General features: G+C 48.2%; 1 protein-coding gene across 1 annotated transcript in view; it reads right to left on the reverse strand.

Moving 5' to 3' along the window:
- Positions 1–16,968, reverse strand: part of GTF2A1L (general transcription factor IIA subunit 1 like) — a 1,760,055-nt gene that overhangs the window by 1,235,992 nt on the left and 507,095 nt on the right. Inside the window, exon 5 of the mRNA XM_069608408.1 lies at positions 2,492–2,585. Within this exon, the coding sequence (XP_069464509.1) occupies positions 2,492–2,585 (94 nt within the window). The remainder of the gene's footprint in view (positions 1–2,491; positions 2,586–16,968) is intronic.

The following is a 16,968-nucleotide window of genomic DNA, read 5'->3' on the forward strand; positions in this document are numbered from 1 at the left end:
TTTCTGCCAAAGAACAGAAATTTCGGTGGAATTACTGCAGGCGGTAATTCTGCTCACATACCCCATGGAGTCGTATGGACTCCAATTAATGGGGACTAACCATCACTTGTAATTCGGGGGTCATACGACCAGACCAAGTGGAAGTAATGGTAATTCCGTTTACTGGTATCTCTGCGGATTTACCACTGAGATGCCACCAAACTTGTAACAAGGCTGTATATCAGGTGTCTCAAAGAAGCAGACAGCACTTGGACGAACGAAAATCAAACACATGGTAAGCAGTGGGAGTAGCAAGTTCGAACACCCACTCAAATTCAGGTCGCGATCCAAGGAAGAACCAGGAAGGGAAAGGTCCAGGGACAAGGAAACCAGGGATAAGGCTGGAGGAGGAAAACAGAAGACAGAACAGGTAAGGGAAAGGAATAAAGTCAAACCAGCAGGTGTGTTCAGAGAACAGTCCGGCATGATAAAGTTGGTATCAAGGCATAAAATAAGCAGTGTCACATAGCACTTTGCTACATAATTCGGCTTGCTCATTAAATTGACACTTGTTTTGCACAGATGGTTATTTAAATTACAACCTTTAATGAAAAAGGCTATTCCTGCTGCATTCCTCTTGCCTTCAGGGCCATCTCCACCCTCTTTTCTCTCATATTAAAAGGGGCTAATGGAGAGAGTGCAGCAGTAATCGATACCTCCACTCAAAGTGTCAAAGGCCTGTGAGGTAGTGTAAGCCAAGAAAAGTTATTTCCTTTCAAATAATTGCAAACCTGAAGTAATTAGGACAATACATTTATTAAGCTGTATATCTACTGACCTAATGGAATACCATACAGTGTAGTTAGCCTCCATTGCTCGCTTTGCTCTACGATTAGGACTGCATTATACATTAGCACCTATGGCAGAGAGCAGTCCAATAATCCACAAGTAACGACCCACATTTCCAGCCTTCACCGTGTCCTTGGAGGCGGTACTCCAGGTTGTGCCTGGGAGGGACCTCAATCCCCTGCCTACTCACGGACATATGTGCAATTTCTTTTTAAGGGAAGCATGAACTTGGTAAAGCCTGGTTGCCTTAAAAACAAACAAGGACAAGGAATCAGCACCACAGATGGTGGCTCAGGGTGCTAGTAGAAATAAATACTGCTTTCATAGCACGCAGGGCCAGAATGCTGGCCTACCTGGCTCAGGCATGAGGGCCGTTACTGGCCCTGCCCTCCCTCAAAATTGGCATTAAACGCTACATTAGAAACAGTTGATTTCAATGACAGACAAGAGCCATCTGTACATCTGAAGCTGGCAATTATCTTCCCTGCCACAACACCATACTACATAGTCTCCAGCTATGACTTTTCTTAAACAGTGCGATTTTTTTGATTTATGAAACTTCTTACCTTCTCCCTACACAGCAAATGACAGGACAAGCATAATGTATACAGAACCCAGCCCTATGCAACAGACTGTACCCAGCTGCACAGAGCCTTGCACTGAAAATGGTTCAGAGCCTTTTTATCATGTCTATTTGTGTACATTCATGCAGCCAACATATAGACACTCACCTCACCAATAGTCTTACTTCAGAGGTACACAGAAATGATGTACTGTTGCCCATTTTATGTGTTGGGTACAAATAACGTCTGGTTACATTAAATGTATTAGTACAAAATTGCTATTGAAATAGGCTTGTTTGCTAATGAAGAACATTTTAATTAGCAAACTCTGCTAATCAGTTTTTTGAAAACGAATTTATGCATTATGGAATGCAAACATGGGAGACTAGAACAAAGGATAAAGTGACATACCACACACAAAGAAACAAGCTCAGCTGTGAGCAGAATGAACCCATACATGTAGTTTATGTGGTTTCCAAAGAAAGATGTACACCAAAGAGATCAAGTAGGAGACAGGGCACCGGGTAACAAAAACAAATTTAAGATGGTCTTACTTTGCCACGCCTACTGGGAACTGTAGTTTTTACCAACACTCGCACAACCACCTGTACACTGTCTGAGCAAGCTGCCAAGAGGTGAAGCGTTGCTTTACATTGTACAAGTAGAATAGTACCTGTGTGGGGGATGGAACTGTGCTTGCAAGGAATCAAGAAAGGAAGGCCATAATATCCAACGTTGCAATCCAGTAGTGGCCACAAGTGCTCGCTGCCAGTGACAAATTTGTTTTTTTACAGATTTAACCTATCATCTCTGGAAGGGTCCATAACAAGAGAACTCCACCTACAAAGCATATTGATTACACCACACAAGTACAGCTCCTACTCGTGCAACTAATGCACTGAACAAAAAGTAACATTTAGGGTATATTTGTTGTATAGTGTGTTGCATTTGTGCCACCAAAATGAAAGCAATATCATGTGTATACTCACAAAGGTTTACTGACTTATTCTTTAGGGGAAAACAAATCTATGTGTATTTAAGCACCAAGAAGATTAATAATGAAGCATAAAAAAAATAAACTTGCAGAAATAGAGTCTCACCAGATGCTGTTTGAAGAGTAACTCCTGCTGGTACGTGGATAGGATAACTCATTCCAGGAGGGAGAGTAAAAGTTGTGCTTGACCCTGAAGATCTCTACAAAAACATTTGGAAAATAAAACTAATATAAAACTAAGCATTAATTATGTGCTACAGACTGCTTATTAGTAAGTTTATAAAAAAACGTTTTGGCATAATAGAGAAGAGGCAAACAGCAAATAATTAAACATGATGCTTCATTTTGACATGTGAATGGGTTCCAGATTTAAATCCATTTTTCTCTTTCAGGATATGGAGTCTTTCAACTTTGTTGTAAAGTCAATCTAGAACAAGCTTTGAGAAAACCCACAGACTCTTATTTGCATAAGATAGTTATTGCCGATATTGCCCGACACTAATCACTAGCTCAGGTAGTCTCTCCATCTGCTGTAGTTATTTTATGACCAGTTACCAACATCTGCCAGATATTGCGATTCAATTTCTTTCTGAGTACAGAGGTGCGGTAGCCTGACCACAAAATGGTGCAAGTAGGTTGGCAAAGCTTTGCAAGTATTACTGCAGCATATGATCACTACTTACAACGCTTAGGCTTATACATAAGGTGCTGCATCATGCCAGAACCAGTTACTATATGTACGGACTATCCCCACATGTATAGGTGCTGCCATCATATGTCAAGTACAGTTTTAAACACCCCAGTGATGCCATCATATGCTAGGCCTAGTCCTCATATTTAAGTGGTATGTTCAATGACATTTACATTTCACGATTTCACCCTGTTCAATTGTGGAAGCTTACTTATGTCATAGCCTCTCATTTAATGCTGGTGTGCAAGTTGTTCCAGAGGGATGCCTGCTAAGAGCGGTTAACTTCTCTGAAAGATAAAAGGTATCTCAAATAAATGCTTGGTTGGGCTTGATAGTTTTACAACATTCAAGCAACAAGCTGCCCTCACTATTTAGAATAGCACTCCAGGTACTGTTCCTGCATTTCAAAGAGCTTTTCACTAAACCCACCAAACCTGTGCTGAATCAAAAGATAGAAGCTGCTTGCCGTGGTGCATGCAAGCCAGACACCGAAACAGGACCCCTTTGATGAGTGCTAAAACAAGGTCTATGAATGGATTACAATGAAAATGAGTAATAACTGTCAATATTTGCTATGTTCAGCAAGTTGTAGGAGGTCTCCCGTGGCGCATCAAGGACCTCAGTGAATTGTGAGGACTCCATCACATGACAACACAGTGTTGACGGATCAGAAATTAATAGTTACTAACCGTAGTGACCAACCTACTCTTAGTCCACAGTCACCTTTCCTCCATACTGCATGGGCGTCTCCCGCTAGGGACGGGAAGACGACATTTTTCACCAGTAAAAACGTCTTGTTCTTTAAATTTAGAGGCACGCAGGGGCGTGGCCTTGAAAGCATGCGCTCCCTGACTCCACCCACCAGCGCCACTCAGTCCCCATTGACGCGTCAACGATATTTAACATTGTCTAATGACCCAAGTATTATTAGGGGGGAGGATGGTAGGACGTATGGAGGAAAGGTGACTATGGACTAAGAGCATGTTAGTCACTACGGTGAGTAGCTATTACTCTTACGTCCCGTCCCCTTTCCTCCATACTGCAGGGGCGATTACAACTGACGGCTACACTACATGTAGGCAAGACCAAGAGGGCACCCGCGGAGGCGGAATTGCCATCATTTCCAAATCGAGTCTATCACTAAGGCTAGCCCCCACCCAAACTTTACAATCTTGCGAAGCCCTCACTGCCAAACTCCTCATAAACAACATTCAATCCTTAACCATTCATATAATTTATAGACCTCCAGGTCCGCTTGGGAACTTCGAAGAGGATCTGCACAAGCTACTAACCAACAATGCTAAAACCACCTCTCAACTGTTGGTAATAGGGGATTTGAACCTAGGATTTAATGACCAAGCGGATGCGCACGCCTTGACTATTGCCCATGCTTAGGATTCTCTCAAAAAGTCAACAATCCCACCCATACGAAAGGCAGAATATTAGACTGGGTCGCTGACTCAAACTGCACAGCAGTTATCTCATCTATCTCGGCAATACCATGGACTGAATGCTCACTAGTGTCCTTCAACCGCCTAACCTCCCGACCACCCCCTACAGTCGTCCCCACGGCACCTTCATGCCCAACAAGAAACAAGAATGACAATAGACAATGTCTTACCCACTATCCTTCCAACATTAAATGCACTGCCCGACAACTTAGACCCCAGTATATTAGTTCATGAGTACAACAAAATCATGACTGATACTGTGGACATAATTTCCCAACTTAAAATGCGTACAAGCAAACCTAAAGTCCATTTAAATAAATGGTTTACTCCTGAACTCAAGGCCCTACGCCTCACTAAGAGAAAATGTGAATCTAACTGGAAACTATGCCCAACTGCTGAGAACAAGGCTAACCTAACATCTATCTCCCGCCAATACAAAAATGCAGTTTGCCTGGCAAAGAGGAATTCATACAATGATCGTATTGCCAACTCTAATTCAAGCATGAAGGAACTCTTTTCCATACTGAAGGAACTTGAATCACCCATTGCTATACCAGACACCTGCACTAAAGATCAGACCTGGTGCACAGATATCCAACATGCTCTAATAAAATAAACACCCTCCAAAATAAAATTCAACTGAAAAAAGATTTGCTCAACCTTCCTATTCTGCCACCACCCTATACCACTCACAATCCCCAGTCCAGCAAATTTGCCCTCACTAAAACCACCACACTAGAGATGGAGAAAATCCTCCTTACCCTCAAACCATCTAATTGCAAGGTGACATCTGCCCAGCACAGCTAATAAAAGACGCTGCCAGAGATTTATCACCTTTTATCTCCAAACTTGTCAATGCATCCTTCTCCACAGGTATCATCCCAGCCAACTTAAAACAATCTTGGGTGCTCCCGTTGCTTAAAAAGCAAACTCTAGACCCTCTTATCCCCAACTAACTACCGTCCAATCACTACAGTTCCATTTCTTTTGAAAATCCTGGACAAAGTGGCCTATATACAGATTCAAAAACACCTTGAACTGCATAAGCTACTAGGATCTAGACAATCTGGCTTCCGCCAACTACATGGAACGGAAACAGCCCTCATCGATTTAAAGACCCAAATAGACGAACTGAGAGATCAAGGTAAGACAGCTCTCCTCCTCCTACCAGATCTCTCAGCTGCGTTTGACCTTGTGGACCACAAGGTCCTCTGCAGACACTTTGGCTCTGCCGCTCGCTTCTCCACCCAAGCCATCAGATGGATAGAATCCTTTCTGAGTGATAGAACTATGAGAGGTTTTTCCCCTCATCGGCAGCAGCAGAACCTATACCCATCACATGTGGAGTCCCTCAGGGATCCTGCGTCTCCCCGACTCTATACAATATCTTCACCAAACCTGTGTTCGATGATCTGGACAATCTTGGTATCACCTACACTAACTATGCAGATGATACACAGATTCTCCTCCCACTTTCTGGGGATCATAGTAGGATAGTAGGGACAGGGAATTGGTGAATAGAGTGCATCTTATCATTCAGGCATGGATGGCTACTCATGGTCTCTGCCTGAATGATAAGACAGAGTTCATCATTCTGGGCACACAAGCCAACATTAACAAATTGGGCCCGGACTACTCAGCTTTCAGCATAGATGGAAATGTTATCAAAGTCTCGAGGGAAGTAAAACACTCGGTTTTACCTTGATTCTACCTTGTCTTTCACCAAACAGGTCAACTCCCTAGCTTCCACTACTGCCTACACCTGTAAATTGATAAGAGCAGGCAAGCCCTTCCTATCCAATACTAGTTGTCTGATCTTGGCTAGAGCCTTAATACTTTCCCGACTCAACTATTGTAATGCCCTCTATAGTGGTGCCAACAAAGCCACCACCCAAAGACTCCAAACTCTACAAAACAATGCTCTTAGAGCTGCACTAGGCATAAAGAAGAGGGAGCATATCTCCTCTATTAGGCGGCAACACAAATGGCTCTCCACTGATAACAAAATCCACCTAAAAATGATCTCCTTGACCCATAAGGGTCTAAATAATGCTGCTCCTAGTTACTTGACGGACAAAATAAAAAGAAAAACATCTAATAGACCTATGAGACTCGCCAACTCTAACTGCCTGGTAGTACCCAGATTTAGACTTCCCAAAATCGTTGGTGCCAGCTTCCCTGTGAGAGCTGCCAACTTGTGGAACGCTTTGCCACCCAACCTAAGAGTAGACCAACCTTTCCCACACTTCAGAAGGAACTTCATTAAACACATTAACGCTAACAATGACTAGACACCTGCTATGAACCTTCACACACGCAGCCCTACTCAACGTACTCAGATGTTTTAGCGACCCCTTATAACTGCTAACTTTGTATATTGCTAATTGTTCATTCATGTAATATTGTAACTGCTAATTGTACATTCATGTAATATTGTTATATTGTAAACTTATTCCTGTAACATTGTAAGTCTCGCATATACTTTCTGCTGCGCCCGGTAACCAATGGGTCTGGAGCGCATTATAAATAAATAAACAAACAAACAAACAAACTTAATTTAGCCGAATGGTGGAGAGGAGACCCTCAATAAGAAAACCGGTTCCTTAGAACCGCCTTCCCGAAAGCCCTGTCAGACTTCCGTGGTCCAAACAGTAATGTTTACAGAAAGCCAAAGGGGTTGCCCAGGTGGCCGCCCTGCTGATTACCCGCCACGGCACCTGCCGCTGGAATGCAATGGCCTTAGCTCTGACAGCGTGGGCGTGCATGTTAGCTGGAAATGGTTGGTGCTGCCCCTCATAGGCCTCCTTGATGGCCTTGGATGCCTGATAGCTGGGTGTTCACCACCCCCCCAAAGGCGACAGAAGTCCGACTTGTGGAAGTCCTTGGTCCTGTCCAGATAGAATTTCAGAGCACGTCTAACATCCAGACAGTGCCAATACCCTCTGAGCATGGTCAATAGGGTTTTCAAAAAACGTAGGTAAAACTATCTCCTCGTTTAGATGCAAAGCAGAGGCTACCTTAGGTACGAACGCGGGGTGCGTTCTCAGAACCACCTTATCCTTGTGAGAAGTTATATAGGGTTCTGAAGCCACCAGTGCCTAGATCTCGCTGACTCTGCGAGCAGTGTTGAGGCTCACCAACAGAGCTGTTTTAATGGAGGCCAGCCCGATGTCTGCGGATGCCATTGGCTTGACTGGTTTGTGTGCCAAGTCGCCCAACAGTACATTGAGGTCCCACACTGGGGCTTTGATGGGCGGGAAGAGCCTGGCGAGGCCCGCCAAATGTCGCTTGACTAAAGGGCTGGAAAAGAAAACTTCCACCTCTGAATTTCTGTAAGCCCTATGGCTGCCAAACAGGTGCGGCATGTATCCACCTGCATGCCTGAGCGAGCAAGGTGTGCAGAGAAGGAGAGCACATAATCCAACGTACAGGTAAGGTGGGGGGGGTGATCTCTTTAGAGTCTGCCCAGTGACAGAACCTAGTCCATTTACTCTTGTACTGGCTCCTAGTAGCCTTGCTCCTAGCGCCCTGAATGATCTCCAGGTTAGGCTGTGATAGACATATGTGTTTCAGCGTGACCTGCTCAAGAACCATTGCTCAAGGACTAATTTCGGTGAGGTGGGGTGGGGTGGAGGACCCTGGCCCCCTGCTGTGCCAGAAGATGAGCTGGGCCCATCGACTGGTGAATGGGTGGCTGAGAAGCTCAGAGAACCACGGTCTCGAAGGCCACCACAGAACTATCAGAATGATGCTGAGGTGACAAGATTCCTTTATCTTGCAGATCACCCTGTGAACCAGGGGTGTGGGCGGGAAGGCATACGTGGTCATGCCTTTCCACTGTATCTGGAATGCATCGCCCAGGGAGCCGGGGCCCTGCCCCTGCCAAGATGCAAACTGCTGGCACTTCTTGTCGTCCCAGGAGGCAAAAGGATCCACTTGAGGATGCCCCCATCTTCTGAAGATCTCCAGCAGCACCTGATCGTTCAATTGCCACTCGTAATTGTCCGCTCCAGTCTGTTGAGCCTGTTCGCCTCCAAGTTGGAATCCGCCGGCTGGCGGACGTCCCTTAGATGTTCTCCATGGCCCATTCCCACATGCCGACCGCTAGGCTGCCCAGTGGAGGGGACCTGGTACCCCGCTGCTTGTTGACATAGTACATGCTGATGGAGTTTTCGGTCTGGATAAGGAGGACCTTGCCCACAAAGAGCGGAAGGAAAGCTTTGAGAGCTAGCCAGATGGCTTTCAGCTCCAGCCAGTTTGATATGAGACTCCTGCTCCTGCCGGGTCCAGACGCCATGGAAGCTGTGGCTGTCCAGAGTGGCCCCCCAGCCTTCTAGTGAGGAGTCCATAGTGATGGTGACCTGCAGGGCCGGCTAGGCTTGCCAGTTCGTAGGTTGCAGTCCCTGGACCACCATGTGAGGTCCAAGTGGAGAGAATGAGGAATGTAGACAAGCTCCGCCTGGGAGCCCCTCTCCTGATTCCATGAGGCTGCGAAGTGCAGCTGTAATCTCATTTTGCAATGATACCTAATAGATGTTGGTACCACCAGGCCAATGTCACTTCTCGGGTGATGAAGTGACTAGTGGCCCTCTTGATGGCAGTGATCGTGTCCTCAGAGGGTAACACTCTCTCGGCGCTCCTGTCCCAGATGAGGCCCAGGAAGGGCAGTCTGTGTAGGCTGCAGTGGAGTCTTCTTGAAGTAGAGTGAAAATCACAGCTCATGGAGTGTAATCATAAGGGCGGAGGAAGTGTGGTGAACCGCCTCTGGAGATATTGCCATGACGAGCCAGTCGTCCAGGTACCCTGAGGAGGGCCGCCACTGCATTCATGAGTCTGGTAAATACCCTGGGGGCTGAGTTGAGGCCGAAGGTTAGCACCTTGCATTGGAAATGGCAGCCCATGATCCTGAATCGCAGGACGTGTAGAGAAGCGTCCTACAGATCCAGGGGGCACATCCAGTCTCCATTGCACAATGTCTCCGCTATGAGTGCTGGCGTAACCATCTTGAATTTTTGAAAAGGGAGGGAGAGGTTGAGGGTGGAGAGGTCCAGCACAACTCTCAGGCTAGCGGGGTTCTTTGGTACAGCGAAAATCCTGGAGTAGAAGCACAATCCTCCCTGGGAGGCTGGGATTCTTCCACTGCCAGGCTCTCAGCGAGCTACTGAATTTCCGCCAACAGCGTTGCTGTCCCAATCTGTGGGAGGGGATGAGAGGAGGGAGGAGAGGGATGGATTGGTAAGCGGTACACCGTGGAAACTACAGAGTATCCAGGGGTCCGCAAACTTCTGATGCCAAAACTGTGCCTGAAGGGCAAGCCTGCCCCGCACCAGAGACACGTAGACCCGAAGGGACACGTCATGCCTTCTTCCCCTCCGAGGCTGATGTGGAGTAGGCTGACTAAAAAAAGCCCTTACCCACCCCGCCACCTTTGTTGTTTGCGCCAGTGTTGACTCGGTGAGCGGTCGAACTGCCTGGACCTCTGTTCTTGGAAGCCGCTGAACCCTCCGAAAGTCCACCCCTTGTCGGAACGTTGATGTGACTGGATGGAACGCCTTGGGCTAAGGACAGAAAGACTTTGCAGTTTGCGAAATGTTTCTTTTTATCTAGCTCCTCTTCAATGGTGGAGTGAGAGAGGTCGCCACGCTCGAATGGAAGGTCCAATATGCGTTCCTGGACGTCTGGATTGAATTTAGTAGCCAAAAGCCAGGCAGTCCTTCTCATGTTTGTGGCGATGCATGTGGCCCGGCCAGAGGTGTCAATGTGGGCCACGGTGGACTCCATGATGTCTTGCACCACCATTTTTGCCTGTGCCGCCTTGAATCGTGACTGGCTCTGCACCAGAATTTCTGGAAGGAAGTCGGCTATTTCGTGCCAAAGCCTCCGGTTAACGTCTGCCAGCATGGCATCCGCGTTGGATTGACGAAGATGCAGTGAAGCATTGGATTAAAGCTTCTTCCTGTACGCCTCCAAGATCTTCTCCTTGCCTAGCAGGGCCAAGGACAACTGAGGCTTTGAGGAGAGAGAGATCGAAGAGCGCAGTCCGAAGAGTGTGGTTTAGGGTGGGCCAACACCAAGAAAGGATCCCCCTCCATTTGCCTATTCTTGGTGTCCAGGTTCCGATTGACACGTTGGGCCAAGTGGGGTTTGAGCCACCCCTTCTTGGCCAAGGCAACAACATCCTTCTGCATCGGGACCCCTGTTCTAGCCGCGGGGCGTAGAGTGAGAATCTCGGCCAGTACCCCGCCTCCGGTTGTTCAACTTCGGGTTGAGGAAGGCCCAAGTACTCTGCCAGACCTGCGAGTCGTTCGTGGAAGGCCTTGGCCAACGATGGTGCTTCGGGGACTTCTTCCTCGACTGTGTCCACCAGGGGGTCCGGAGCAGGTGCAGGAGTGCTGAGCGCCAAAGGCTGAGGTGTGGGAGCCGGAGCCGGGGGCTGGTACAGAACCGCCTGAACTGTGGGAGGCAGAAGAGCCAGAATCTAATGAGTCAGCGGAGGAAGCAGGGGCTGCACAGTGGCCTGCGGCGCTGGAGCCATAGGCGGAATTACTATAGGCGGAGGGGCAGGAGGGAGAATGTCCCTGATCACATCCCTACGGATGGTCCCCATCTGAGGAGATCTCATGAGCGTGACAAACTTTTCAAAGAACCTGTCCTCGCAGGCTGGTGGGGTGGCAAGGGATATTGATGGGGTAGCGGGCAGCTGCTGGGGCCGATGCATATTCGGTCTAGCTGGTTGCGGGGTAACCTTGCCCTGCAACGCTGATGGATAAACTGTAGGCCATGCACCTGGTTGATACCTCAATCTAGCACCTGCTCCATTCCTCGGCGCGGTATCGGATGAGCGGCCATCTTCTCTGGCGCGGTGGACATTTTATCGAGCTGCATGCCACGTGCCAAAGTCGTGGTGCTTGGCTCCCTGGGCCCAGCCTCCTCCAGGACTCTTGGTGATGGAGCATGAGACCTACCCTGCACCTCAGGCCGAGTCCTGGTAGGCTTATCGCCCTCAGCAGTACTGCCAGCAGTGGTGCGTGCAGGCGCCCCCTTGGACATGTTGTTGGTACAAGGGCGTAGACCCTCGGGTGTACCCTCGGTTAAAGAACCTTGTGGTCCCTCAGCAGGCTCCAACAACCCCTCGGCCTGACGACCGGTAGCTGAATTAGCCGCGGTACCCCTGCTGGTATGAGAACCTGATAATTTCCTTGGGAAGGAGTCACCCTTGCGGGATGCGCTGTATAAGAGCAGCCCGGATTCCAAGATGGCCGCCGGCGCAGGGAGACGCGTCAGTCTCGCTCCTGATGGGCCACAGAAAAGCACCTCATTAAGCCGATGATCAGAACGAAAACCCACTAAAATATCCAGCCGATAATCTGCAGAGGCCGCCGGCGCTGAGGAGAGGGGAAAACGTCCCTGTGCAGAGAACAGAGGAGACGCAAGCGTCGTGACAAGAGCGCCCCTCCCCCTCTGAGGATCGTTGCTGGAGCCGCGCCGCCGAGAGAAGCGACAGGGGGCGGAGGAGGCAGCGGCGGGGAGCCCAGCAACGTGGTGTGCACAGTTCGGCACCCACCCGTGAGGAGAGGCACATCTCCCATCAGGGCCGCAGAGATCCCGTGGCCGCTCGGGCGCCCAGCTGACAGAGCCTGGGAAGCTCACAGCACTGCTGGTGGAGGAAGCGGAGCATCGAGCTCGAGTCGCAAGGCATACCAGTGACACGCGCCAGAGGCGGGCGTAGATGGTGAGCGGCTCTCCCCAGGTGCCCCTCCCCCTGCAAAGACGGTAAAGGGAAAATTCTACCCTGCGGGTGACACCCCCACCTGCCCCCCCAAGTAACTACATAAGGCCTCCAACCATACCTGGGGAGAGACCCCCCGCCCCCAAATCCACCATCAAGGCCACATGCTGCGGAGGTAGGGTGGGTAAGAACTGAGGGAGCAAAAAGGGAACGACTTCTGGAGCAGAACGTGAAGGACTTCTCACCCAGAACCACAGCCCCCAGGTCTGATCCGCAGGCCCTGTGCTTCCCCACAGTTCCCTCCCATCGCTGCTGGAGGAGGGCGTCAAAGACAATAACCCAAGGGCATAGCAGAGACGTCCCCCAAAGGCGCCCAATTGTATAGGGGGATCATGACACAGCGGCTATGTCAAAGGCAAAGGGGACAGGGGGCTCAAACCAATCAAACTTCCAAGCTACCAAACAAGACGCGAACTTGCTTCAAATGTAGTCGTCTGATACCACGGTAAACACCAGAGGAAGAACACTAAGACCCCACAGTTGACAACATCCCCCCCAACACGTGCATCAAGGGATGACATGCATGCATGGTTTGTGGAGCTGCAATACAAGTTTATGTCAACGGTGCAGGACCAATTTGCCACGATGAGGAATGACAAAGCAGGTGGTCCAAGAACTGAAGTTAGATGTGGCCAAACTGGAAGAAAGGACAGACACGCTCGAGAGAATAGTTCAAAACGCAGAAGACGCACTGCAAAACAGCAAGACGCAGGAACTTGGAGATCCAATGCGAGGATCTAGAAAACCGATCCCGCAGGTCCAATATCCGCATTAAGAATATGCCGGAGTCTGTTCTGGATAAGGATCTTAAAAATGCGGTCCAGGAAGTGTTTAGAGACATCCTAGAGATGCAAGAAGCAGATACCATTGGGATCGACAGAGTGCACAGAGTGGGCCCAAAAAGAACAGGTGGCCCAGGGGAAAGACCTAGAGATGTTCTAGTAGCCCTCTCCTCGTACCCGCAAAAAGAACACATCTTAAGGAGGGCGAGCCAGGTAGACCACATAAGGATGAATGGGGTAGACATTCAGCTATGTGAAGCAGGAGACCGGGTAAAATACCAAGTCACATAGCCGCTCTCCGTTGGACTCAACCTTTGTTGTATTTCAAAAATGGTGATTTATCGAAGAAACAATCTCAGAAAGAGCCGTCACTAATATATTCCTAGCGAGGAAGTGCTAACACAACTTTTAAGTAAAACAGACGAAACTACAACATTTTAGTACTATTGAACTTAAGCACTTAATTATTTCTTTGCTCCTTCACTCTCCCCTTGGTAGACATTCAGCTTTACCAGGACCTGGCTTCAGTGAAAATTACTAAAAAGGAGAGAGGGATGGCCCCACTGATAAAGGAGCTGGTGGCGAAGGAAATAAGGTACAAATTGACGTTTCCTTTTGGACTGCTGTTCGAGTGGGAAGGCAAACAAGGAAGAACGACAACCTGTGAAGAAGGGCTCCACATTATGGACCTACAACTAGAGCGGGCAGAAAGCAGGAGCAGCAAGGCAAAGGGGGGTAGGGCGGGGAGGGGAACTCCGGAAGAAAGAAGGGCTCACAGCACTCGGGATCTTAGGACATCTAATCCGGGCTAAACAAGATGGGGAAACTTAGAATGTTATCATATAATGTAAGGGGCCTGAACTCTCCTGTGAAGAGGAAAAAGTTAGAGAGCATGCTCAGGAGGGAGAAGGCGGACATCCTGCTACTCCAAGAAACACACATAAGAGCCCAGGATAAAAACAAAGTATATATCAGAGGGTACAAGGTATGGGCACAATCTAATGCCATGGATAAAAGGGCTGTGGTGCTGATAGCAATAAAAAGGGGAGCAGACGCAGCACTCAGACAAGCTAACAGATAGGGAAGGGAGGTTTGCGTTTGCCAACTTTACGCTCAACGGTAGCCGTCTAACCCTGGCAGCGATATATACACCCAACACGGGCCAAGAAGGCTTTTTGCGGGAAACGATGGGGAAGCTCGAGGGTTTCGCAAAAGGAGAGGTAATAATGGGGGGGGGGAGATCTAAATTTAGCCTGGCAACCACAATTAGATCAGGCTGCGCTGTCCAAGCATCTCAAGCAAATGATGGACCAGATGGCGCTATGTGATGTATGGAGGGAATTGGAGGGCCAAAACAGTGCATTCACATTTTACTCGCATGTACACAACACAATGTCGAGAATGGACTACTTCTGGGTGTCTGTGGGGGTGATGGGCAAAATGCAAGGATTGGAAATAGGCCCCATAGCGATGTCAGATCATGCCCTGCTATGGTTGGAAGTGCAGACCCCAGGGAAGTGGGGAGGACTATGGCGGTGGAGTCTACCACAAGATCTTCTTTCAGACCCGGTAACAGGAGAAGCGATAAGGGACAAAATCATAGAATATTTTGCACAAAAAGATACAGGGGATGTCCCTTTCGGAACAGTATGGGAAGCTTTCAAAGCAGTGATCCATGGACATATGATAGCACTGAAAGCCTCCAAGGACAAACAGAGGCACTGCTGGGAAAGAGAACTTGAAAAGAAAGTAACAGACATCTGAAGGGAACTAATGACTCACCCCACCAGTAGTCTCAAGAAAGCTTTGAAACATGCGCATGGGCAACTGGAAATGTTCCTCAATAAAAAGGCAGAGAAATTCCTCCTCTATCTCAAACAATGATACTACATCAAAGCCAATAAGGTAGACAGATACCTAGCAAGACAACTCTGCGCTAAACAAAAATCAATGGCCATCATAAACATCAAAAATTCACAAGGAGAGAAACAAGCACCAAAGATATAGGGGAGGCCTTTAAGGCATTCTACCAAAAGTTGTACGCTACGGAAGCCCTGGATGAAGGCAACCAAGACAGGTTCCTACAATCCCTCTCCATTCCAAAAATATCTGAGGAAGACAAACTGGCACTGCAGACCGGGATTAGTGAAGAAGTGAAGAAGGCAATTGCAGGACTCCCAAACAGGGCACCCGTCCCAGATGGCTTCACGGCCCCCTTTTATAAAAAATATGCGGGCATACTCACCCCATTTCTGACAAGACTGTTAATCACCTTTAAAGAAAGCGGAAACGTAACCCCGTCCATGAATGAAGAGAAGGTTCTGGTGTTTCATAAATCAGGTAAAGACCCCTCCGTCCCTGGCTCATATCATCCCATTGCCTTGATAAATTTGGACTCTAAGATATACACCAAAATTCTGCCTGTTAGGTTATCCCCGCTACTGCCTACCCTAATAGACACTGACCAATTGGGCTTTATTTCGGGCAGGCAAACGCATGACAATCGAAGAAGACGAATACACCTAGTGGAAAAGATTGGCATCACACACGCCAGCGATCCTGCTCTCATTAGACGCCGAAAAGGCATTTGACCAGGTTGAGCGGTTTATACATTTTAAAACACTGAAACACATAGGATTTGGAGATCACTACATAAACATGGTTAGAGCCAATTACAACTCCCCATTAATAAGAATAGCAATAAATGGTGAGGCCACAGACAGGGTAAAGATAACAAGGGGAACCAAACAGGGATACCCTCTTTTCCCCCTCCTTTATGCCATTTTTCTGGAACCACTACTAATTAGAATCAGGGAATCCACTCCGGTAAGGGGGATTAAGATGGCAGGCAGACAACACAGTAATATGCAGATGACATGTTGTTGGCCCTAGAAGACCCGGGGAGGACCCTTCGGCAAACCATAAAAGAACTGGAGACTTTCGGGGCGATGTCTGGCCTAAAAATAAACAGGAAAAAAAATAAAAACCAGAGATACTGCATTTGGCTGGTGAGAGAGGGGCACTGGAAAGGAAGGCAGCATCTCTAGGTTTAAAAATTGCTGATGAGGGTATCAAGTACCTGGGTATAACACTCACACACAAGGTTGACTGGCTATACAAGGGAAATTATCCTCCGCTCCTAGAGCGAGTGAAGAAGGATTTGGAACAATGGTGTCGGCTAATGGTCTCATGGTGGGGTAGAATCCAATCGATGAAAATGAATATTCTCCCCCGGTTACACGCTCTCCCAATAACAGTCCCAAGTTCATTCTTCAAGGCACTGTCAAAAGCAATCTCTTCCTATATCTGGAAGAGGAAACCCCCAAGGGTCGCAAGAGTCACCCTCACGGCACCTATCAGAGCAGGGGGAATGTCCCTTACACACTTCAGAAAATATTACCAAGCAGCGCAATTATGGGTACTGAAGGAATGGCTGGGGGAAGATCAACAAACGATTTGGATAACTCAAAATAGGGCGGTCGCCAGGACTCCGTTAGAGGACGTTTTATGGAAACCCAAGCAACACAGACACCTAAATCTCTGCATCAGCGTGGTCATGAAAACCACACTGGTCATAACGCCCGCCCGCGTTTGTTCATCCCAAGCTTCCAGAGTGGTAGCTCAACTTCACACCCATTTATCGGAACCCCCAATTCCTGCCATTATTGGAGCGTGGGGCCTTCGAGAAATGGGAAGCCACACGGTGCAAAAAAATTGGGGAAATGTTCCAAGACAATGAAATGAGATCATTCAAAGAATGTAAAACTATGTTGAACTTGGGGGGCGTGGCTTGGACGGCCATGTAAGAGGTCGCACTCTGGAGGAGCTCCGCTGATCCTGTTTTGATCCTGATGGAGGGGCACGTCCACG

Source organism: Ambystoma mexicanum, chromosome 4q (assembly GCF_040938575.1).
Source record: "Ambystoma mexicanum isolate Mex_15411 chromosome 4q, UKY_AmexF1_1, whole genome shotgun sequence".
Taxonomy (NCBI): Eukaryota; Metazoa; Chordata; class Amphibia; order Caudata; family Ambystomatidae; genus Ambystoma; species Ambystoma mexicanum.